Source organism: Ictidomys tridecemlineatus, chromosome 3 (genome assembly GCF_052094955.1).
Source record: "Ictidomys tridecemlineatus isolate mIctTri1 chromosome 3, mIctTri1.hap1, whole genome shotgun sequence".
Classification (NCBI taxonomy): Eukaryota; Metazoa; Chordata; class Mammalia; order Rodentia; family Sciuridae; genus Ictidomys; species Ictidomys tridecemlineatus.
In genome coordinates, this window is record NC_135479.1 from 140,075,472 (window position 1) to 140,102,445 (window position 26,974).

At 34.8% G+C, this 26,974-nt stretch overlaps 1 protein-coding gene across 11 annotated transcripts in view; it reads right to left on the reverse strand.

Annotated features, from left to right (window-relative positions):
* LOC110597379 (oxysterol-binding protein-related protein 11) overlaps nucleotides 1-26,974 on the reverse strand; it is an 80,244-nt gene that overhangs the window by 12,606 nt on the left and 40,664 nt on the right. For all 11 annotated transcript variants that reach the window (XR_013436827.1, XM_078043932.1, XM_078043929.1 and 8 more), the window contains 3 exons: nucleotides 23,667-23,807; nucleotides 17,053-17,551; nucleotides 12,609-12,795 (listed from right to left, as the gene is read on the reverse strand). Coding sequence is in view for 10 of the 11 variants with exons in the window: in XM_078043932.1 (XP_077900058.1) it covers nucleotides 12,609-12,795; nucleotides 17,053-17,551; nucleotides 23,667-23,807 (827 nt within the window). In the remaining variant the exon portion in view is untranslated. The remainder of the gene's footprint in view (nucleotides 1-12,608; nucleotides 12,796-17,052; nucleotides 17,552-23,666; nucleotides 23,808-26,974) is intronic.

Below are 26,974 nucleotides of genomic sequence, written 5' to 3' on the forward strand. Positions count from 1 at the left end.
TTCAAAATCAAAAGGAGTAATTGTAAGTCACTGGACACATCATGACTATCATCTGTTTGCTTACCATAAGGTGGGAACTTTGGGGTTGTGCTTTGAGGTATATGAACTTAAATAATTGCACTGCTAAGGATTTCTTGACAGACTGAATGTTTCTCATGATGTTCTTCCAATTCTGATCTCACTTGCCAATATCCTCCACTTCCTTGAAAACTTATCTCTAACCAAATAGCACATGAGATGACACTGCACACATATGTTTTCCCTTCTCCATCCAACCCAGAATTACATTTTCAGAACTGAGGAATAATAATCTATTTCTTACTTGTCTTACTTGATCTTTTTTTTTTTTTTTTTTTAAAGACAGGGTCTTGCTAATGCTGTTCACACTGGAATCAAACCATTCCTGCTTCAGCCTCCCAAATAGCTGGGTCTACAGGTGAGCATGACCACACCTGGGTTACTTGGTCTTTCTTTTACTGCCATTATCCTTATCTCTCACAAGCCTTTCCACTGAATAAATAATCAGGTCTTTGCTCATAAATGTTGGGTTATAGAGTGCTTAGAGCACATGCACAGCAAAAGCAGCACAAAGAGAACTGGGGCAGGGGACAGAAGCCACACATACCAGAGGCAGGTTGTGAGGAACCCTGCAAAGGAACACAAGAAGAGAGAAGGACTTCACCTCAATTTACTAAAAACAATTCTTCACAACCATTTAATAAAGTGTTAACAAGCTTCTATAAGGTACCAGAAAGAAAATTCTTTGGATTCTCAGGTCAGACTATCTCTTCACAGATACTAAACTTTATCACTGTAGAATGAAAACTTTCAGAGATGTCAAGTAAAATAACGGATGAGGCTGTGTTCCAATAAAATATGTATTTACACAAACATGTCAGACCAGATTTGGCTGAAAGGCTATAGACTGCCACCCTCTGGTCTAATTCAAAATACACAAAGAACTTCCACAACGATTTTCATCTAACTCATTTTACATACCAACATACTAATCCCTCTACTTGAAACGTCTTTCCTTTCTGGTTATAATCCTAGAATATCCTTCAAGACTCAATTCAAGCACCACCTTTCTTTAGAAGCCATATCTTCTGGCCTAAGCCCATACTAATCATGTGGTATTGTTATTCTGAGTTTGCCATACCCTCCCAAAAGACTATGTACTCTCATCAAGCATGGGATGGGTTTCATCTCTGAATGCCCAATTAGTACTTAGCAGAGTGTCTAGTAAATAGGTGTTTAATAAATGTCTCAATTGATGAATGAGAAGATTAATTCTCAAAGAGCTTAAAAGATATGTTCAAATTAATATCACCACCCAGAATGAGTAAGTGGGAACAAAAACATACACAAGAGGTCAGTGTTTCTGGCATTTGCTGAACATTTACAATAGGCTAACATTTTACATAATTTATTTTTCAAGGCTTATAACTATTCTATTTCTGTAGATGAGGAAACAAAGGCTCAAAAATTTAGATTAACGGCCCCAAATCACGCAGCTAGTAAACAGTAGAGTCAGGATTTAAATATAGATCCAAATGAACTCTAAAGTTCAAGTCTTTACAATACTTGGAGGTACAAGTTTCCTCAAAACAACTTGACCTCAAGACTGACATAACCATGGTTTTGTAGCAGTGATATTTGAGAATTATTTTACAAGACAAAGGGAAATTAGAGAAATACCCAAAGAAATGAAGTTCAGCTCTGCTCACAGCCAACCTTTGCTTCTTCATAGTAGTCTGGGCTTCCTGCCCAAACACACAGTATAAAGTTTAGGAATTTAGGGCTGGGGTTGTGGCTCAGTGGTAGAGTACTTGCCTCACAAGTGTGAGGCACTGGGTTCAATCCTAGCACCACATAGAAACAAATAAAGGCACTGAGTTCATACACAACTTAAAAACAAAAAAAGTTAGTTTATGCAAATGTTTCCTAATCTTGGGAGAAATGAGAAAAATTTCGCAATTCTTTAAAAGCATTACAGTCCAAGCAAAAAGATCATGGTATATGAATCAGAGAGACTAGTTCTGCTGAGGGCCTTAAAGAGTCTCAATTTCCTCATCTATAAAATGGACCTCTCCCTCAACAAGAGACTTTAGATAATGTTTATATAAAAAAATTATTTACTTGTTTTAAGTATATTTTTACATGTGGCCACTCAGGCAACAAAAAGTTAAAGCTGGGATCAAAAGCTGTGGTTTTTCTGGCATGTCAACTTTGATATGTCTTTTCATGCTAGGTTCTGTGATTCTTAAGAATAGCCATTTATCTTACCTGACAATAACTGGATTATTAGTTTTTTAGCTTTATACATGACTGTTATGGTTTGAAATGAATATACTTCAAATAAATTCTACTCTTCATTTAACCATTGCTTTTGATAAGTATTTTTATGAAGGCAAGCATAATTTTAAGAAACAATTTGATCGAATGGCTAAGTATACATTATAAAACAGTTCTATAAACTTCCAAAACCAAAGGCAAACATTCAAATAAAGACATTAAATAACTCTAACAAGTTGAGACGTTGGCTACTCATGAGTACTATTAAGATGCTAACATTTTAATACACCCACTATGAGGTAAGTTCTCAAAACTGGGGATCACTTATTGCAGAGACAACTGTCAGGTCCTCTTTTTTAAAAAAATTTTTTTTTTATAGTTGGACACAAAACTTTTATTTATTTTTATGTGGTGTTGAAGATTGAACCCAGTGAGTGCCTTGCACATGCTTAGGTGAGTGCTCTACTGCTGAGCCACAACCCCAGCCCCTGATAGGTCCTCTTTATTAAAAAGATTCAATGATTTCTAAAGCATGTAAATCTTGTAACAATGAATGAGACAGAACAGAGAATGTACTATCCTCAAGATACTTACCAAAAAGCTAAATTTTAAACCATTATCCTATTCATCGCTAAAGCGAGGATAAATGATAACAAAGCAGTTGCCTTCTCACTTTTTTTTTAAAAAATTTTTTTTTTTTTTTAGTTTTAGGTGGACACAATATCTCTATTTTTTATTTTTATGTGGTGCTGAGATCAAATCACGCATGCCAGGCGAGCGCACTACTACTTGAGCCACATCCCCAGCCCCTGCTTTCTCACTTTCTAATAGACAACTAGAACTTGTCTATTTCTGAAAATTCCACAACCTTTTGCATTTTTGAGACTCAATACTCTTATGGAAGCATAACTACACTTTATGAAAAAGTATTGAAGAAGACACTATCTGTTATGTCATTCAATGCCACTATATAAGCATATGTGTAACAAACTTCGTTGGAGTCAGTGCCAGGAAAATAGTTGATCTTTCTTGAAAAAGTGATATGCTTCCTTTATCAGAAAATGAGAAGTATGTTGAGCATCATGTTTCTTTCTTTTTTTTCCTTAGTTGTAGTTGGACACAATATTTTATTTATTTATTTTTATGTAATGCTGAGGATCAAGCCCAGTGCCTTGTGTGTTCTAGGTGAGTGCTCTACGCTGAGCCACAACTCCAGCCCTCATGTTTCTTTTTTTAATAGATGAGTCAGAGCTAAAACTTATTTTAGGTATGGCAATTATCTAATCCTAGCTTCACAGTATGTCTGTCCTTTGCTATCTTTATGGTTATTATAATGACAGATTTTATTTCTAACTGTCTATTATATGAGTTTTCCCTAAAAATGCTTTCCATGAGAAGTATCCTGGGTTTTAACAGGAAACTGAAACTTCCTGAGGGCAGAGAGAGTATTTATTTCTCCATATCTCTAGTACACAGTTATATATACATAAATCATCCTAAAATCTTGATGATACTATACCACACGATACATAAAGTAAAATAATAATCATCCTAAGCAAACATGGAAAAGGGGACCAGAAAATGGATAGGAAACCATGAATATTAAGTAGGCTTACTTGGTCACATCAGAGATAGCTGTGGAAAATGAGGAAGTAAGGGAAGTCAGGTGGAATATATTTATACCAAATACAGATAGCAGATAATGCATCTGCTCCAATTGCAGACAGCTATAAAAAACTAGGCTATCTCTAAGGAGGGAGGTATGACCATTAAATAAAGGCATAAAAGAAGTTACAAATTTTATAAAATCAAATAAGAAAAGGTGTTAAGAATAGGAAACTATTTCTAACATCAACCTTGTAAAATCACTCGTTTTCAGAGATGGCAGAATAGAGAAGATGAGGAAACTCTGGAATCAGCTATAATTATTCCTTAAAGAATTGGGGAAACAGTGAGTATATGAATGCCAAGGAGAGAAAGAGGATGCTTGCATGCACACTATCCTGGAAGAAAGTGTTACACTTCCAATTTATAAGACCAACAAATGTGCATTGAAGATAAATGGTAGGGAAGGTAAAGAAGCCAATAAGGTGGTAAATGGTAACAAATAAACAAATAAGGAGGTAAATATAATATCTGCTCATTAACAAAAATAAGGATGTCCACCTGATAATATTAATGATTTTGGTTGTAAGCATGTCTTTTTTTTTTTTTTTTGCAGTCCTAGGATTGAACTCAGGGCCTCCTACATGCTAGGCAAGTGCTCAACCATTGGGCTACATCCCCAGCCTTTATTTATAGTCTTTAAAAAAAGAAATAAAGGGCTGAGGATGTGGCTCAAGTGGTACCGCGCTCGCCTGGCATGCGTGCCGCCCGGGGTTCGATCCTCAGCACAACATACAAACAAAGATGTTGTGTCTGCCGAGAACTAAAAAATAAATATTAAAAATTCTCTCTCTCTCCTCTCTCACTCTCTCTTTAAAAAAGAAAAACAGATATCAAATGCCAGTAAAGGCCAGGTGTGGTAGTACACTCTTGAAATCCAAGCTCTTCAGGAGGCAAAGGGAGGAGGTTCATAAGTTCGAGGCCAGTCTTAACAATTTAGTAAGACTGTCTCAAAATAAAAAAGACTGAAGATGTAGCTCAGAGCTACATATATCCCCAGTACAATTCAATCCCCACTACAGTACAGCTTTTAGAATGCTTGCTTTGGGATGATGCCTCTAGAAACCTAACTTCAAGTTGCCAGGATGGGAAAAGCCCAAGTCACATGGGAAAGTTCATGTAGGTCCTCTGAATGACAGACCCAGCTACCCACTTGGCCAAAGGCCAATCAACTACCTCTCATGTGAGTCAGCTACCTTAGATCTCCAGCCAGGTTGAATCTTTAGATGACTGAAGCCCCAGCTAACATCTGGCAACAACCACATGAAATTTGCCAACTGGAATAACTCAGTTGAAGTCTACGCGACCCTCAGGATTATGAGAGATAATAACAAATTGTTGTTTTAAAGTTTATTAGTAGCTGTAGTTAACCAGGACATCAGCCTAAGTTACTATGGACACCTTGTTTTCCCCTCCACATCCTTTTAGTTACTTCTTGAAGTCTCTCAATTCTGAATGCCCAACTGCTATCCTAACTTCTAATCTCAGCTCACTACCCACCCCCACTCCATTTTACACCTGCCACAGAAGCAGAACTTAAAAACCAAGAGCAAATTTCTATGCAGGATAATTTTCCAGAAGGAGTTACCTATCATAGCAAAGATAAGATCTGAAGGGATGAATTCTGATTCTCTACATTAGGGAGTCCTAGAAATATATTCATTTCTTGTAATTTATATATATCATAATTTAAGGTAATATAAAACAATGACTCATGTAAAAGGTTTGGCTCTTTTGAATTTAGGGAAAAAAGTTGAGCTTAAAACTATAACTAAGTTCTTTTTAGTGGCATATTTTCCCAAGTTACTATTATTTGCCTTTTATTTTATACCAGGGATTGAAACCAGGAATGCTTAACCACTGAACCACATCTCAATTCTTTTTTGTATTTTATTTAGAGACAGCTAAGTAGCTCAGGGTTTTGCTAAGTTCCTGAAGCTGGCTTTGAACTCACAATCCTTTTGTCTTAGCCTCCCGTGCCACTGGTATTACAGGCGTGCGCCACCAAACCTGCTACACCTAAGTTCTTATAAAGGGATACTTGCATAAATACAAACAATATATCAAGTGTTCAAAATGTAACTAAGGGTTAAAAATTAATCAGAATAGCTATGTAGTTAAGTTGTTGGAAAAGAAGAAAATTCTAACATGCAATAGAGGTTAACACTATGGGTACTAAATGTGGGAAAAGAATATCAAAGAATTCCTTTGTGCAAATACAAATGAATATTTGTGGACAAGGCTTTAAAGCTTATTTCCTTCTTAGTAGATTTAGAATAGGAAAAGTACCTTTGGAATTGTAATGAATATGAAGTTTCCATTCATGGCTCAATATTAGTGCAACACATGATAACCCATAGGATGGAATAAATCTTAGAAATCCTTAAGAAGGATTTTCTCTCTTAACTGACCAGTAGAGGTCACAGGAGAAAAACCTTATGAGGAATTATAATGATTGAAGAATTTTACAGTCATTATTTACACCACATAGATATGAGAGAACTCACACCGGAGAAAATGCCTATGGAAAAGCTTTATTTTTATTTTAAAAATTTATAAAAATAAAGTACATTCATACTTTGGTTTGGTTTTGTGTTGGTGCTGGGGCTCAGACCCAGAGCACCTCATTCATACCAGGCAAGTGCTCTACCACTCAGCCACAACCCCAGCCCTCATTAAGCATATTGGGGAAAAACTAACTAAGGTGGAAACTGAAAGGCAACTCTTATTGTGCATTTCTTCAATAACATGAAAGAATTTTTACTGGACAAAAACTCAAGAAAGGTGTTATGTGTGACCTTTAATCAATATCCCGCCCTTAGATAACATAATTCATACGAGAGAAAATCCTAAAAATGTATTAAGTGTGGTTCTTCTTTTACAACACCAACACCAAAGAGTTCATGCTGGAGAGAAAACATGTCTTATTAATGTTGGAGAGTACTCAACCAGAGATTTAGCTTAATGCTAAAACAGGAAAATTCATATAGTCCAGAAACTCTAAATATGTAATGAATGTGGTCAAGGCTTCAGTCAGAGAGCTCCAGCTTCATTGATATCAGAAAACTCAAGTAGGGAAATGCTATTTCTTTTTATTTTTTTCCACTTTGATAGTTGCTATTATTTTATTTTTTACATGAAATGCTTTTATATTAGACATGCAAGAAAAGTTATTCAGGATCTACTAATTTAAAGCAAGCAGCTCTATAACAGATAACAAAAGCAACAACTTGTTACCACTCAGCATAGCATCCAGGCATGAGACAATGCATATTTATGCAGCATTAGATCCAAAGGAAAAAGATATTGCAGGGTGGGATGGGATGGAGGGAAAAAATGGAAATGAAACATCAGAGTTTCCCAATGCTTCAAATGTAGTGTATTACAGCAAGAATGGTAAGAATGGTAAGAATGGAAATAATGGATCTATATACCTCCCTAACACAATGTTTGTGGTAGATCTTCTTTCAGTGGTAAACCAGTTTGAGTTTCTTCTATAGTTACTGTGTAATAAGAAGTTACTGAACACAGGCTTAAAACTCTCTAGGTAAAAACAATAAATAATCTGGTTATTTTCCTTTTATAATAAATTATGCTTCAATTTTCATTAAAAGCATATATAGGGGCTAGGGCTATAGCTCACATGATAGAGTGTTTGCCTAACACTGGGTTTGATCCTCAGCACCACATAAAAATAAATTTAAAAAAGAAAGGTATTATGTCTATCTACAAATAAAAGTATTCTAAAATAAGCATATATAGTATGATCAATGTTAAAAATTTTTGTATTCAGAAACAAAACTATAAATTAAAATAAAAATAAAGCACTAAACATTTAAATGAAGACTTAACATATAAGAAAACAATTAACTAGGAAAATATATACATTTAAGGGGCTGCACTTTGGGACATCCTCTCTTGGGACCTGATGGCTTCTGCAGGCTGTGCATCCTGCCAGGTGTGTGTGTGTGTGTGTGTGTGGGCAGGATATTATGCCTCAGTGCCTCACTGTCCCCCAGCACATCTGGAACAGGGATTGGGACGCTGGCAGCATTGAGCTCTGAACCTTGGAGCACATCTTCGACCCATGGAAAACTGTTTCAACAGCTGCAATGCAGAAATACCCAAAATGTATGAACCCGAATGTGGTTGGAATTGATGTGCTAGACAGGCATACAGATCCCTCTGGAAAGCTGTGTAGCCATAGACTTCTCAGCACAAAGTCAGGACTGCCTTTGACCCTGAAGTCTCTTATTGGTGCAGCAAGAACCAAATCATATCTGCAAGAACATTCTGTAGTTGATCCAATATTTGAACAGTAAGATTCAAAAAGCTGAGGATGTAATTAAATGGTAGAGACCTGGTCTGTGCAAGGCCCTGTGATCCTCCTGGCTCAGCTTCCTGAGTTGCTGGGATTATAGATGTGCTCTACCATGCCTGGTTATAAAGACCTTTACTATATAATTGAGCAAGTACTTCAGACTTCTACAGTAAGATTAATGACAAGACAAAGATTAGATCAGAAAATAAAAGTAAGTATGCAGTAAATATTACTGATAAAAAATCTAAATCATTTTGTCTTCAAGAAGCATAAAATCCTACTCTGGGTACAGCCAGAGAAGTCAAATATTGTTTTCGATTGTATACAATGAATTGAAGAACATTCTGCTGTCAGGTATAACTGATTAGAACAAATAAATACATTTAAAAAAAAAAGGCATAGAGTAGGCGTTGGGGATTTAGCTCAGTGGCAGTGAGCTTGCCTAGCACACATGCAAGGCCCTGAGTTTGGTCCTTGGTCCTTAAGAGTTTTTTTAAAAAAGCATAGACTATTTTACTGAGTAAAAAGATCATTATTTACTTAATATGTCATCAATAACTTCAGTTTATTCTACTTTTATAGGTTTATTGTAATATAATTTACATGTAACAAATACTCATATTACGTGTATAGCCTGATTAATGCTGATGAATGTACACAGTGGCTAAATTACCACAATTATCTGCATCTAGAATATTTTCACTACCACTTGGGTGGTACCAAAAAGAAAATGCCTTTGAATGCTAGCTGGCAAAAAATATTGTGTGGAATTCTTACATCAGGATTAAAAGAAATCATGGTAAGGGCTTAATGAGAATATAAACAAACATACTTAATTTGAAAGTTAAAGAATTGATGGTACGTTTATAGATTTTTAGTTAGATACAATTAAATGTTCTGACACGAATTTCCATGTACGTTGGTGTTTACAATCTTCAGTACTTCCTTCTAGGCTGATCGCCACTGTACACTGTACACTGTACAATGCTATTAATGTCTACTGATCTACTCCCACATGTGCCTCTAGGATTTTCATTTCAGTTACGTGGGTAAAACATGCTAATAGCAAAACTACCTCTTGGTTCTTCATGTTACCAGTGACTATTAAAAAAATAAAGATATTAAACTCACAGAAGAGAAAAATGAGAGCCCACAATAGCTGTACTGAAACTTATGAAGGGCTATGCTAGAGGAGAAAGGAGATATCAATCGTGTACAATCTAAAATCTCAAATCCAATGTTCATATCTAAGAAGTTCACTAGTAGTGTTAAAGGATTATTATGAATAGCTACAGTTTGACAGTGCAGACAAGACTCTATCTCTCAGAGGAAAGAAACTCATACTCAATCCTATTTCCCAAGAAAAACATGTAAATATGTACATATCACTTCCTATAATGGAGGCCTCCAAACAGAACAGGTATGTCAAAAAGCTCACAGCCATTTGGGGGAAATAAGATGAAATAATCAAAGAAACAAGTTTGTATATAAACAATGTGTTTTTCCAAAAAATCTTGTTTTAAATAATATGAGCTGTATAGGAATTCACATACACAAACACACAAATATACATATGTACACATATATACTCTTAGAGTGAAGTTTTAGAACCTGGAAATACTTTGCAAAATGGACAACTAAAATTGTTCTACAGCTTCTTATCCAGAAAATAAACTGAAGAGAATAAAAACTACATGTCCCCCTAAAAATTATCAATATGACAGTAACAGCTGGAATTGGAAAAGTTATTATTGCAGTTTTATTTCCCCTAGACATTCTACTGAAGCAGAGACTCTGAAGTCCATTTTCACCAATATAAGAATGTCATGGGGATATAGATTTCAGCTCTAACTTTATATAAATGAGGGGATGCCTTACATTTTGAATTCTGTGCTAATAATATGTTCCAACACAGATTGAACAAATCAATTACCAGAAATGTTACAAAAAGATTTAAGCATCTAGTGAATTCTGCTTTAGTGACTTTTCAAGTCCCTTCTAGTTTTAAGGCTTGAATCCTATGATCACTATGATGAGAGGAATGAGAAGAAGCACTCATAATAAAATGTGATCACATTAATATCATCTCTAAATGGAAATAATTATTCTGAAAATCTCTTAGTGGTTATGCTTATGTATTTTGTTAATATTTGCTATTTCAGTGTTTTGAAATCTATATTTTAAAGGCCCATTCAATGCCTCAGAACCTAGCTTTTTTGTACTTCCTTCAATACTGTTGAGTACCAGTCTTCCAGTGAAGTAATATGGCTATATGCAAATGAAGGTCTCATATACAACTGGAGTGTGTTTTGATATAACCACTTAAAATTAACTGGCAGTATCTAATAAAATTCAATTTATTAATCCTATGAACCCAGAAATTCCATCCTTAGGTATCTACTCAACAGACATTCACACATATGTTCACCAAATACTGTTCTAGTACCAGTATTTGGAATAGCCAAAATTTAGAAATTTCAAATACTCATCAACATTAGAATAAAAAAATAGATTGTGGCATAGTCATACAATGGAATGTGATCCTCTGTAAGGAGCATTAACTCCAAGTGTACATGGATGAATCTCAAAAATATAACACTGAGCAAAATAAGTTAGATATGAAAGAGAACATAATATATGTGTACAATGTCACAGAATTGAAAAAGTGGTAAAAAATAATCTATGGTTTTAGAAATCAGTATAATGACCACCTCAAGTAGGAGGGGTGTTAAGTGGTGAACATGAGACAGAAGCAGATGGAGAGGGAGAGAAACTGTTAACAGGACATGAGGCAGGTTTTGGGCCTACTAATATACTGTGTCTACTTCAAAGTGCTTAAATTTTTCTTTGGCAAAAATGCATCAATTTTGTATATATATCATTTTTTTCAATAAAAAGTTTATAGGAACAGGAAGTGTTGGGAAGTGATATTGGCTAAATTATATTATTAATATTATGTGTAGGGCTGGGGATGTGGCTCAAGTGGTAGCGTACTCGCCTGGCATGCACGGGGCGCTGGGTTCAATCCTCAGCACCACATAAAAATAAAATAAAGATGTTGTGTCCACTGAAAACTAACAACTAAATATTAAAAATTCTAAAAAAAAAAAAAAGAATTCAGCATCGCTTTAAAAAAATATTATGTGTATGTTCAAATACACAATAACAAATCCTATTATTGTTTTTTGTTTTTTTAAAGAGAGAGTGAGAGAGGAGGGAGAGAGAGAGAGAGAGAGAGAGAGATTTTTTTTTTTTTAATATTTATTTTCTAGTTCTCGGCGGACACAACATCTTTGTTGGTATGTGGTGCTGAGGATCGAACCCGGGCGGCAGGCATGCCAGGCGAGCGCGCCACCGCTTGAGCCACATCCTCAGCCCCAAATCCTATTATTGTACTAATAAAAAACTATAGAAAGAGGAAAAAAAAATTGTAGGAAAAACTGGGTACAGTGGCACATGCCTACAATACTAGCAACTTGAAATGCTGAAGCAGAATTTCAACTTCAAGGCCAACCTCAAGAACTTAGCAAGACCCTGTCTCAAAATAAAAAAGGGCTGAGTAGCTCAGTGGTGAAGTACCCCAGGTTCAATACCCAGTACCATCCCTACCCCCACCCCCAAAAAAAGTTTATAGCAGGATAGTCAGAATAGACATCAAAACACTTAAGGAAAGAATAAGTATTCTTCTGAAGATCTTACTGAAAAATTTGTCTTCATGTAGTTTGGGTAATCTGGAGAAGTGCTGAAGATACAAAGCATGAAAGAACTATTATAACTGGGGTAATTCCTAGATGAATTCAGACAGAAGTCAGCATTCAGTATTGGTGTCTAAAGAAACTAACTTTAATTGTGTTTCTTGAACTATTTCTTATACTAGACATATTTTCACCCTAACTTGTGGCAAAAGCAATGATTACTGAGTCCTGGATCCAAATCTGAATTCCTTTCAAGGCAACATTAGGTCAGATATTGCATATTGATTTACTAAAAATTCTATTCTACATATCATTAGCTATTTTATCAAGAAAGTTTTCTCAGTATTAATAATTCCTCTTAGGCAGAACTGGGCCAGAGATTTGTATATTCATTTATTAAAAATTCTGTTCTACATGTCATTAGTTACTTCATCAGGAAAATTTTCTAAGAATCAACATGTTAATAGTGTTAATATTTTTAAAACTAGGTTATTATTTCCAGAATGTCTAGAAAGATAAATTTTTAAATAAAAAATAAACATAAAAATATAATCCCATCTACATAAACAAAGCAGAAAAAGAATAAGGAATTATAACACAAGATCAAAGAGATACCATTAAAATGTTCTTACCGGTGCAGTTTACCACCATAGAATGGCTTAGTATGAAAGGTAATGCTGGCAGAATACCCAGTTTTTGCACAGTTGACACTGACTTTGCCACCAAGTTCTACCCATGGAACAGTCAAAATTGACCGGGCATATGCACAAGGAAGAGAAAAAGTATATTCTTCTCCATGCTCCAGTAGACTGAGGATGCCTGTGTATGAAAACATGGTTAACATCTTTTTAAAGAAACATAGTGCTACCAAAAAATTCACTATTTTTTTCCCTGTCCACTACATGACCTAGTACATGATTCCTATCTTCCCACATGATTATTTTGTTTAACCTTCATTTAACATTGGATGATACTGACTACATTTACAATTACATTTGATAACATTTCCTGGTATAGTGAATCAGATTTATTTCACCATGATCTTACTACCCCTTTGGGGTTTATGAGAATAATAAATGTTATAGTGGAAACTATCTGAGTTCCTGCTAATGCTCAAAAAAAAAAAAATCCATTAGGCAGAGCTCAAGGACATGTTATACTGTACCATGTTAAGATCTGGTCACTAGTTAGTACTAATAAGTTTTTCACAGCAGTTTGAGAATAACTGAATAGCTACTGTATGAAGGTATATATAGCTGGTATGATGGTACAGGTCTGGAATTCTAAGTACTGGGAGGCTGAGGCAGAAGGATCTCAGTTTGAGCCCAATCTGGGCAACACTGTAAAGACCCTCTCTAAAAATAAAATTAAAAAGGGCTGGGAATGTATTTCAGTTGTAGCATGCATGAGCTCCTATTCAATCCCAAATACTTCAAAATAAAATAAGGGATAGATAGGCCTTAAACTCAGATAATATGATGGGAAAAGTGTTCTTCACTCTAGTCTATGTATATCAAGGAAGGAAAAAATGTAATTCTATCATAAAAACTAATAATTTGTAAATTATATATGAATATATAAAATAAATTGCCAAATATTTAAGGTGAAGCTACAAGAGATGTGAGTGACGCTTTGTTTTTTGATACTTGGGATTGAACCCAGGGGAGCTCTATCACTGAGCTAGACCCCCCAGTCCTTTTTACTCTTATATTTGAGACAGGATCTTGCTAAGTTGCCCAGGATGGCCCTGAACTTTTTTTTTTTTTTTAATGGACACAATATCTTTCCCTCCCTCCCTCCCTCCCTCCCTCCTTCCTTCCTTCCTTCCTTTCTTTCTTTCTCTCTCTCTCTCTCTCTCTCTCTCTCTCTCTCTCTCTCTCTCTCTCTCTCTCTCTATCTTTCTTTCTTTTTCTTTCTTTCTTTCATGTGGTGCTGAGGATCAAACCCAGTGCCTCATGCATGCAAGGCAAGTGTTCAACTACTGAGCTATAACCTCAGCCCCTGGCCTTGAGCTTTTGATCTTCTTGTCTCAGCCTCTTAAGTAGCTAGGTGAGCACTTGGTGAGCACTTGGTGTAAGTGGTGGATTTTAAACAAGTATTGTTCTAATGGGGGTTTGTTCAATATTAAGTGATGCTATATTAAAGATTGTTTTAAAAAGGGAATTACATTAATGAGTACTCAATCTATATTAGAAAATTAAGAGACACTATAGGATAGATGAGCTACATTATTAACCTTCCTGAGCTTTTTACCTGTGTCTTACCAGACCAAATATTTAATTGGATATGAACTTCTAGAATGAACTCACGCATTTCTCTCTTAATGAATGCTCACTAAGTACACTGTTCTTTTGTTTTACAGTACTGGGGACTGAACTCAATTACTGAGCTACATCCCCAGCCCTTTTTATTTATATATTTAAAAAATTTTTTTAGTTGTAAATGGACACAATACCTTTATTTTTTATATATTTTTATTTGATGCTGAGGATCAAACCCAGTGCCTCACACACACTAGGCAAGGGCTCTCCCACCAGTCCTTTTTATGAGACAGGGTCTCCCTTAGTTGTCTAAGCTGGCTTCAACTTGGGATCCTTCTGCCTCAGCCTCCCAAATTGCTAGGATTGCAGGCGAATGCCACTGTGCCCACTCTGTTCTTAATGTTCAAAAATAAGGGCAAGAGTCACGATAATATTTTTATATGGTTTTTAGGACAACCAAAGACAAACTGAGATTATAATGTAATCTACCCAAAGCAACATCAACTATTGTTTTTTTATTATTGCTCTTTAGAGTCTTCATAAAGGGCAACAATAAATAAAAAGTATTGAGCCATTTCAGAAGAAACATGTTTCTGATTGTAGTACATTTATAAAACAGAAACTGTCAGAAGATAAACAACATACTTGTGTATATTTTAAGGGTTAATAACTTAATGCTAAATTGGGAAGGATGCTGCATTTTTATTACTTTTGTAAAAATATGTAATCTTTAAATTGGGTTTTTGATTTTTCATTTCTAAGAATATATTTAGCATAAGCAGTGAAAAATGTAGCATTTAAAATATGAAGAATACACAACCAGTTTTGAATACATGTGAGAATGGAAACATTAGGATAACTGAGATTCACAGAATTCTAAAATCTCATTTATCTATTAAATAAATGAATATTTCCCTATTAAAAAAAGAGAAAAGTATAAGGGGAACAAAATTAATTTTCATAAGTGCCATTCCCTGATTTTATTTACTTCTTGCTAAGGGTAACCAATAGAAATTTAATTTCCAAAACACAATGAATGAATATATACTAGCATTTTGATAATAAAAATTTTATTATTATACACCTCCTTCAAGATTAAAGCATGGTTTGTTTGTTTTTTAAATCAATTTTTTAAAAAAGATTAAATTATGGTGAACACAGTAATGTTTTTCCTCATTTCTATAAAAATGTTCTCCATTTTTGGGAGTGGAAAACATTACCATTACTAGATTCTTTCTGTTACATAAACTGGAAAGAACAACTGTCCTTGGGATGAGAGGGTCGAAAGGTGAGGTTCTAAATGTGGCTATGCCTCAACCTTTATAATCTTGACATGTCCCATCACTTTAAACTTCGTTTTTTTATCTATAAAATAAACAAACTGACCTACAATGGGCCTAAGGCTAATGGTATAGAGCATGTATCAGAAGGTGGCAAACTTTTTTTTTTTTTAACTAACAAAATATAATTTTTTTATATTATAAAAGTTATAATTAACTTGATTGGTAAATTGGTAAAACATATCACAATGGAACTTAAACAAGAGGGAAAACTGAAAAGGAGAATGAACTATTTTCTTATAAGCTATAATATAATCTTAAAATGTTAAGAGTCAGGATGATTTATGCCATGCTTACATTGCAAGTTTACATTCACAACAAATTATTTTTTGCACACAGTTTTTCTTTTTTCTGTCATTATGTTTTCATTAACGTTTTAAGGATTTCTGTGGAGGTTTTTGTTTTCATTTTGTATCCTTGCCCAAAAGACACTATTTTCTCAAATTATTTTTTCATAATTTTTTGATGAAACAGAATTAAAATTTGGCAATGTATTTTTAAAATAGTCCGTGAGTGGCTGCTAATATAAGAGATATATATAAAAACTTTCCTAGAAGACATTTCTTGTGATTTTTATAATAATGAAAATAAGGGAACAATTTCAATGTCCAAATACAGAAAAGTAGTTTAATAAAAGATAGTAAATGCATCTCACGGAGTATTATATAGTCATTAAAATGCTGCATCAATGTCATGGGAAAATTAATATATTTTGTAAAAAAAAATAGCAGAACACTATACATAAAAATAATCCTAATTTTATAAAACTTTGAACATATACTCTGACTCAAAATAAAAAATAAAAAAGGCTGGATATGCAGTTCACTGTTCGAGTGCCCCTGCATTTAATCCCCAGTATACTTAAAATCAGAAATAATTTACTTTAAAGAAAAATTCACATTAGTCCACAGATATACTTGTAATATATGGTGGTACATGCTTGTAATCCCAGCAGCTTGGGAGGCTGAGGCAGGAGGACTAAAAAAAAGCCAGCCACAGCAACTTATCAAGGCCTTAGGCAACTCAGTGAGATTCTATCTCTAAATAAAATATTAAAAAGGGCCAGGGATGTGGTTCAGCAGTTAAGCTCTCCTGAGTTCAATACCCTGTATCCCCGCCCCCCCCAAAATTTTATACACACACACACACACACACACACACACACACACTTTTCTTGTGCCTCAACATACATCTGGAACACACTAGGAATCAGACCAAAAAAAAAAGCAGTACACACAAAACTTCCAATTTGTAATTAATATTTATACAGATTCCCAAAATTAAAAACTGTAGTTTTTAAAATTTTTTTTTTAAGATGGACAACATGCCTTTATTTTATTTGCTTATTTTTGTATGTAGTGCTAAGGATTGAACCCAGTGCCTCACCCATGCTAGGCAAGTGCTCTGCCACTGAACCCCAGCCCCAGCCCGCTATTGTTTGATAATAAAAATTGAAGAACAATTTTTCTACTTACCTTCTCCAACCATTGTCACACCTATTGACATGCCTAAGAATTTGCTTTTAGTCCAGACATGTGCATTTACACACATCTTCCTTTCTGCACATTCTGCATAAAATCCTGAGACTGGAGGATGATGGGAAACCTGCTCAGCAACAAATCTGACTGTGTAATAGTCTGATCCCACCTGGCTTAAAGAATCTTCTGATAGAGAAGTATGATTTGTGACTGCCTGGGTGGAAGAGCTGCTAGCAACACTGGGTGTAACCTCACTTTTCGGCATCCTCCAGGAGCAGTGAAATGTTTCTCCAATTATAGGATTGTACGGTTTCTTAGCAATGGCTCCCTTACGGCCTTCATGAAATGAGGTAAGGTAGTACTCAACAAAGCGAATCATTCTGTCCTCAGCTGTGGCTCCGTTAGTGATGGTTATAAATAGGTCTGGATGAGACATAAAGTCTGCATACATTTCCAGCAAGGAACGCTTCTCTAGGATAAATGTAGGGAGCACCACCTAAAACAACAATAACAAAAATAAATCAAAAAGGGAAAATTTAATTCATGTGTACATCTATAGACAATTATTTGTATGCTTTGAAAGCATTTCACTATAAATAGATATTACAAAACAAAGATACAAACAAAAAGGATTTAGTCTCAGTAAAAAATAAGCATGCTTACAAGGAAATGAGAGCCTGCCCAAATGGTTAAGATTAAATCCAAATTTAGGATACTGAGAAGATCAGATAGGGAAAAAAAAAATCTTCAAACTTTTAGACTGAATAAAAGTATCACCAGGAAAATGGTTTTAAAATCCAAAGTAAATGTGAGCCATGTCTTTTCTCCTTTCTTACCCTGAAAATAAACTATAGGTGATTGATCAAGATATGAGAAGAGGCAATAAATGCCATTTCCTGGGAACAAACTAAAGAGTTCACAGACCAAAGTAAAACCTGTAACTTGTAATTAATGTTAAGTACAAGAGAAGAACTTCTGACACTAAAGGCAGAAAAGAAAGATTAAATACTTCACTTAGAACTGGAGAAGAACTGCAAAATGATTCAACTCTTTGTGAAAGGAAATTGGTGATATTTTTCAAGAGCCCTAAGAAGTTCATACCCATTTAGCATAGTAATTATTCCTACAGAAATTTAGCTTAAAGGAAAGAAATAATATGAATGAAAGAAAAGGAAGGTAAAATGAATTAAAACAATTTACATTTTAAACATGGTTCTAGATAATTTAAATACAGAACTTTCACCTAATGAACCATTATAGTCTTTCAAAATTATGGTTTTAAAGATGAGACACAAAAGACATCAGATGATGAAGGTTCAGGTGATGAACTGAACACACACATCTTAATTTTGCTTTCTACTGAAATCTCATTTAAATGACATTAAATAAATTCTATATAAAGACAAACGCAGAGATAGCAAAAAGGTACACAAAAAGTAACAAAATTCAGGAGTTTGTTAATTAGAAAAGTGAACCTTAAGCAGTTTACATTAAAGATTCCTGAAAAAGCTCAGGAACTTGACAGCCCCAGGTACTTCTGAATCTGGAGGTTTTGAGGAGTGCTACTATAAAGATGACTGAGTGAAATCTGTTTATAAAGTCCAGAGGTTTAGTTTCTGGAGAGTAAAAGAAACAAGGTGGTTAATTCTCTAGATTAGAAAATATAGGGGGCTTGTAAGAGTACAGACACTCAGCTGATAAAAAGGTTTGTAAGTAACCCTTTGTAAATTAAATGTTAGATGCTGAGACTCTCTCCTGCCCACACTCTTTTCCTGTTCAATATCTAGTTGTTTAATCAACCACACAGGAGATGAGAAAATTTTCTTCTAGGAAATTACCAATCCTAGAGAAAAAAAACCCAACGATTCAGATACCACTTCCCCAACAAATGACCCATCCAGATTACTGGACAATAAAAAACACAAGTATTATCCACATGTTCAAAACTTAAAATCAGCTTTTTTTGTTTCCTAAACTTAATCATAGACAAAAATCCAAGAAATGCCAGATCTCTAATTAGAAATATAAAGGCCAAAATAAAGACACAGATATGGAATAAAAAGAAACCTCACAAGAGGGGGAAAGTATTCAAAAATAAATAAATAAATATATCTTTAGAGAACTGAGAAAAAAAAGAAACAGGGAGGCTTCTGTAAAAAGAAAAATTCAGAAAGTTTAAAAACATGCTAACAAATGTTAAAACTGAAGAGAAGGATTAGCAGATACAGGTAAGAAAATCTCCAAAAAATTAGAGGAGAAGAGAGAAAAATAGATCAGAACAGGGAGTTCAATGGCCATTAAAGGGTTTCAGAAAGAACAGGGGAAAAAAAGAAAAAAAATCATTAAGAAAGTAATTCAAGGCTGGGCATGGTGGTGCATGCCTATAATCCCAGCAGCTCGGGAGGCTGAGACAGGAGGATGAAACTTCAAAGCCAGCTCAATGATGGCAAGGTGCTAAGCCATCTCAGTGAGACTCTATCTCTAATAAAATACAAAACTGAGCTGGGGATGGCTCAGTGATTGAGTGCACCCGAGTTCAATCCCTGCTACCAAAAAAAAAAAAAAAAGAAAGAAAAGTAATTCAAGAAAATGTCAAAGAACTGAAAAATATTAGTTTTCACATTGAAAAAGATCAGCAAGCATCCAGAGACAATAGATAAAAAAGAAACCTGGATCAAGATTCAGAACAATAGCTGGGCATGGTGGCACAGGCCTATAATCCCAGTGAACTTGGATGGCTGAGGCAAGAGGATCACAAGTTTCAGGCCATCCTGGGCAACTTAGGGAGACCCTGTGTAAGAAAAAAAAAGGGAATGGGGCAGGGAAAGTAGCTCTCGGTAAAGTGCAAGTTACTTTCAATCCTTAGAGCCATTAAAAAAGATTCAGAATAATTTCAAAGAGAAAAAGAAACAAAAAGGGTTACAAAAGATTAACACTCATAATGACTTCAGTCTTTTCACCAGAACCTTGTAGTAAGGAGGCAATATTCTGAGTGAAATTTGTTTACAAGTTACAAATTCTAACCACACTAACAATCAAATATGAAAGCAACATAAGAAAGACATTTCAGACACACATTTTCACATTCCGTTTCTACAGATCTTTCACAGAAATTAGAGGGGGAGCATGTGCTTCAACAAAATGAGAGGAAACTAAGAAAGAAGAATGAGTTAGATCTAGAAAGGTAAAGAAATCCTGGTTCAGATTAGAGTAATGTGACTTTGATAAACATGCACAAATATAGAAAACCCCAACAAATCCAGAATGGTTATCAAATATAGTGGCAAGAAGTATGGAATTTGTAGGAATTCATGCTATTTGAGGATCAAATGGTAAAGGGAAAGTGAAATTTCTACAAAACTCATACTAACCCTGTTTTTGTCTTGATTTTCTGACTCAGGGCAGAAGAAACTATGAGCTTCATTCTAGTCTTGATAGGGGTTACTTTCTTCCTCAAGAGACAGACATGGAAGACTCATCTACACACTTCATGCTGCTACTGTATCACCTTTCCAAACCAGAGGACAGAACATCCTAGAGAAAGTAGTCTCAACTGTTTCTGTATTTGGCTTCTGTTGACCATCTGCTGATGAAGTCAATACTCTCAACTTCACACTCTGCTGCTGGATTGGCTGAAGACTAATTTCCCCCCAGTCGAATTCTGGCTTCAATCTGCTCCTGAGAGTTGGAGGTAGGTCATAGTTTGCTTAGAAGCAAAAAATACTAAGCACCTTACTCCCTCTGCCCACATTCTTGCTGAAAGTCTGGTAGCTGGTTCACACCAAATGTTCTGAGACATATATATTTTACAGGATTCACTCACAATTTTTGTCTTCTACAAAAAGGGCTCTTATGAACTCTCAATATTTTATAAGAAGCTGAAACCAGAGACTCAAATGTTTAGCCTCCCTTCATTAGTGAGCTGTCCTCTATAAATGGCAAAATAGCCCTTTTCTTAAGCTTGTGTTGGTAATTCACCTCTTCCTAAACTAAGTAATGTTGTTATGGGGTACAAACACAAGTGGTGAAACTATAGAGAAAACTAAGAGGATGATTAACACAAAAAACAAGTTAAGTTGCTATATTCAGGAAATAGTACGTGACAACTGGGAGGGGCACTCAAAGAGGTTCCATATTCCGTCAGTGTTCTATAATTTAATGTGAGAGGGATGGGTAAATGGGTTTCATTTTACCATTATTCTCTGAATGTTTATAAGTATTCTTATTTTAGTCTTCTGTGTGTAAAACGTATTTCAACAAAGAAAAGATAGTAACTAGAAAAAGAAAACGAAGCAAATTGCCTATAAATAAAAATAAAAAAGAATCTTCAAAGTGAAAGCTATATATATATTAGCATGGTGGCATGATGGGATTCTTTTCTTTTTATAAAATTTTTATGACATGTTTAATTATAATAATAATATTATTTAAAAAGGACCAATAGGGAAAATGCACATTACTCATTTACAACGTGGAGAAAATATATATTACTTAACTAAAACATGAAGGCTGAGCCCATGGCTATCTTCTTCCTTGTTGTCCCAATACTTAGCACAGAGTCTGGAATATAATATGGGCTCAGTAGATATTTGTTAATCGGTGTGATAGTTTAGATAGGAGGTAGGTGTCACTGCAGTTTAGTCACAGATTCCTTAATATTGCTTGAAAAGTACTATTCGTTTAAATGTTACGTGATTATTCCTAATTTGTCCTCAGTTAATATTAACACATAACTTTTTAATTAACATGGCACAAATATGGAGAAGTATATATGTACAGTATTCATGCCAAGAGACAGTTTTACTAGAACATTCTTTTCAAATGTTCTTATACTTGGTAACCTCAACATTGTTTTTATGCCTGCTAAACCTAAAATCTACCAAGGGATAGGAAACACCATACTGATACCAAACAAACCCCTCAGATGACTACTCATTTTACTAATTTCACAACTAATAAAGTCTTTTTTTTTTTTTTTTTTTTTTTTTAAAGAGAGTGAGAGAGGGGAGAGAGAGAGAAATCTTAATATTTGTTTCTTAGTTCTCGGCAGACACAACATCTTTGTTGGTATGTGGTGCTGGGGATCGAACCCGGGCCGCACGAATGCCAGACGAGCGCGCTACCGCCTGAGCCACACTCCCAGCCCCTAATAAAGTCTTTGCTGGACCAATAATATGAAGATATTTCTTGAATAAAATGATACTAGTTGAAGTACTGAAGTTAAATGAAATAATTAATGAGTTCTTATTAATTCCTAAAATGTCTGTTCCTTAGTAGACTTTGAAAAGCAATCTGTTCACTTTTAAAACCTACTATAGGGGCTGGGGCTAGGGCTCAGCGTTAAAGCAATAGCCAAAAGCCTAGCATGTATGAGGCCCTAGGTTCGATCCTCAGCACCACATAAAAATAAATTAAAAAAAAAAATAACCTACTATGAAGCACAGTAAATTAAGTAAAAAAGAAAAGCTTTCGATGTTTATGAGCTTTAAAGTGAATGCTAAAATCAAAATGCTTTCTATTTAAGTTGCATTTTCAGGTGAACAAGTCACTGAAAATAATCTTTAAACTTTCATTATCTTTAAGGGTAACAAAATCTTTAAGGGTAACATACAGATAAGTCAATTTGAAATTCCATATTAATGCATAATCATATCAGTAGTGATTCAAGGTAAATAATCCCATAGTAATTGATATTTGAGATACATAGGTTTTAAGCCTAATTTGCTTTTAGAATTAATGTTATAGAGATACATAGGCTTTAAGCCAAATTTGCTTTCAAGATTAATGTTATGGATTAATTGTTTAAATAAATTAAAGCACACTAATTATTTTAATTGTGAATAAAGAAGATTGGTTGAAAATTAAAAATCACAGATCAATGCTTCTCAACTTTAATGTACTTATAAATCAGATATCTAATTAAGATGCAGATTCTGGTCTATTAAGTCTGGGACTAGGGATTGAGATTCTGCATTTCTAACAAACTCCCAGGGGATGGTGATGCTGCTGGCCTTTAGATCACACTTTTAAATTAGCAAGATTGTAGAGGATGGATCTATAAACTATAATCTTGGGACCAAATCTGACCTGTTTTGTTTTGTTTTTCCCCTTGGGTGCTGGAGATTGACTCATTAGGATGCTTTACCACTGAGCTACATATTTGGCTCATTTTTTATTTTGAGGCAGGGTCTTATTAAGTTGCTCTGGCTGGTCTTAAACTTATAAACCTCATGCTTCAGCCTCCTGAGTCTTCTGGGATATCAGGCATGCACCACCATACCCAGATCCTTCTGCTTTTTAAAGTAAAACTTTATTGGAACATAGTCATGTCCAATTCAGCAAATTTTTTCTTATGGTTTTTGCAGATTACATCCTTTTCCTTAGACTTTTCAGTATAGTATACCAATAGATCCCTTTTATTTTTTCAGAAAGAGGATTTACTATTACACTCCCTGCTGTACCAAAAAACCATTAGATTTTTATGAAAATAAGAAATGTTGATTAAGAGACTAAGAAACTAATCATCTAAAAGACAAGCCCTGACAACATTAACAGTTTCCAATATGGTCCTGACCTACCAATCTCCATAGCCAGTTTATACCATTACTTACTCTCGTTAAGTCCATGCCCAGCTTGAGCTGTGACAAGAGATGCAGGATAACACTGCGTTGCTCTTCTACAGCTCCCAGGTCATCCTCCTTGTTGTCACAGGTGTCTTCTACCTCATCATCTGCATTTACTTCTTCAGGTTCCTTGATGTAAAACAGAACAAGTCTAGTGTTACTAATACCCATTAATAAAAGGTTTAACATCAGACTTTAAGAAATTTCTACTTAATCTAAATCAATCAAAGGATGGGTAAAAATAATCTGAAAAAATAAATTCTATCATTTTGCCATGGAATGAATTTCCTTCAAAGAGCCCATTATTGCTGGAATTGAAAATTTGTGGTTTTTACCATAGACATCCATATAAAATACATTTATTTTGTAGAAAGAGAATTTTTAAAAAAGAGTGAAGAATGTTTCATTTGAATCTCAGGCTTTCACTACCTGCCTGGGGACCTCACCACTATGTATAATTTAAGTTTTAAGAGTTTTGAGAATTAAATATTTCCTTCTTTTAAAGCTAAAACTATAAGAGTATTTTTTAGCTAGCCATGGTGGTGCACTCCTGTGATCCTGGAAGACTCTGGAGGCTAAAGCACGAGGATCACAAGCTCAAGGCTGGCTTCAGCAATTAGGAAAACCTTTTCTCAAAATAAAAAATAAAAAGGTCTGGGAATGTAGCTCAGTGGTAAAGTACCTCTGGGTTTTAAATACTCAGTATTTAAATACTCAGTATTTTAAAAAAAGAAAAAAAAATTATTGGAGCATTGTAATTATATATAATACTGGGATTCAGCATGTGTAGAAGTAAATTTTAAAATGATTGCAAGCATTGGGCATGGTCGCACAGCCTGTATTCCCAGCAACTTGGGAGACTGAGGCAGAAGGATCACAAGTTCAAAGTCAGCCTCAGCATCTCAGTGAGGCCCTAAACAATTTAGCAGGACCCTGACTCAAAATAAAAAATAAAAAGGGCTGGGGATATAGCTCAGTGTTTAAGTGCCCCTGGGTTCAATCCTCAGTAAAAATAGCATAACATAAATAAAATAAAATGACTGCAAGCACATGTCAGGTCTCTACTGTAAACTGTATTTTGATATTCATTCACTCTTGAAGTTGTCAGGATGAAACTTTGGGGTTCAAGAGAATTCTAGGTCCACATATTGAAATCCTATAGTTGCTCATGCTATCATAATGCCACAAACATTCTCTGTACAGCTCTTCAATTGATCACTAAAACAACCCTTGGGGGTTGGGGATATAGCCAGTTGGTAGAGTACTTGCCTCACCTGCACAAGGCCCTGTGTTCAATCCCCAGCATCCCCTATCCAAAATAAAAACAACCCTTGGAAAAATGAAAATGTTTTAGCTCTCAATTTGGAGCTCCTAACTCCAAATGACTGATTAAGAGAAACAATTTTTACTTATTTTTATTTACACAACGGTTTCACATCCTAAGATTCTATAGAATCTTATCAGCTGTCACATTACAGGTTTATGTGGGGTTGATGTCCCATCTTTCATTGGAAAGCCTCATTAGTATCTCTGTGCAAGAGAGCTTTATATCAGGATTTTATCAGTTGGTCTCAAGTTATGAAAAATTTTAAAAGGTAATGATTTTGTTAATGTCTTTGCTTTTGATTTTTCCCCCCATCATCAAATGCTACCTAACCGGGCTGGGGATGTGGCTCAAGCGGTAGCGCGATCGCCTGGCATGCGTGCGGCCCGGGTTCAATCCTCAGCACCACATACCAACAACGATGTTGTGTCCGCCGAGAACTAAAAAATAAATATTAAAAATTCTCTCTCTCTCTCCTCTCACTCTCTCTTTAAAAAAAAAAAAAAAATGCTACCTAACCAAACTGTTCCGCATAGCTAGACAAAGAAAACCAATTTTACTCAGATGCAAAATCAAAAATCTAATATTCTCAAGAAGCTAAAAACAAAATATAAAACACAGTAACAGAGTTAAAAGATAATGGGTTTCTGACCATTCTTTGGCCTTTTATCTTTGTTTTCAACTTCCCTTTTGCCAAGGAAATCTATTTCAACTAACATTCTGATAAATCAATTAATGGTGTAATTTATTTCCTTATGTTAAGACCAGACAATTATTGTTTCTATATGTCAGAATTACTTCTATTTTTATGACCCTAAGGAGAGATCACAAAGACTTCCCAAGTCATCTTTTCAATGGCTAGCAAGTTTGTCAGATTATTTCCTGTTAATATTGGATAAATCAGTTGCATAATATAGTTTAAGTATACTCAAACATTTACTCATTATAAAATGGGGAAAAGTTGATCGTCTTCCTCTCTATGTATGGATACCAAATATAATTGCCATTTGGGATTAAATAATTATGAGACCTCAGAAAAAAACCCTGCTAGGTCTTTATTAAATAATGTTCTCCAATCCTCTGAAAAGGTACCTTTACACTTAAGGTTAGAACCTAGGCCACAGATTAATAATGCAAATACTTTTAGGGGGTGGTGTAGGGTGTAACTCAGTTGGTAGAGTATGTTTGCTCAGCATGTATAAGGGCCTAGGTCTAATCCTAGCTCCCAAAAAAATAAAACAAACAAACAAACAAACAAAAACCCTCCAAAACCAAATAGCTTTAACACTACCATTTATGGTTTGAATTTCCTCCAATGAAAATAATATTAAATTACAGAAAATATAATCTGGCAGAATAACTCTTCAAAAGAATATAATTTTGATGAGCTAGGGTTGTAGCTGAATGGTAGAAAGCTCATTTGGCACATATGAGGCACTGGGTTCGATCCTCAGCACCACATAAAAATAAATAAATAAAATAAAGGTATTGTGCCCATCTACAACTAAAAAAAATAAAAAAGAAGAATGTAGCTCTCATAAAAATAGTCAAACTCACTTATTAGAATAGAAAATCAAAAGGAAATTATATTAACAACTAAATATTAGTTATAAATCTTGGTGTGAATAAAAGAAAAAAAGTTTTTTATTGTTTTGTTTGTTTTTGGTGACACTAGGGATTGAACCCTAGGAGCATTCTAACTCTGAGCTACATCCTCAGACCCACCACTTCTTTTTTAAAATTTGGAGACAGGGTCATGCCAAGTTTCCATGCTGGCCTTGAACTTACAGTCCTACTGCCTTAGCCCTCCAAGTAGCTGGGATTACATGTGTGCACCACTACACCAGACTCTCCCTTCTTTTTGAAATGCCTCTTCTTGGTCATCTTGCCTTTCTTAAAGAAAAGCTTAGGTAAAAACACATCACCAAATAAACATGGTCAAATGTATAACGTCCCTCCAGACCCACAAGGG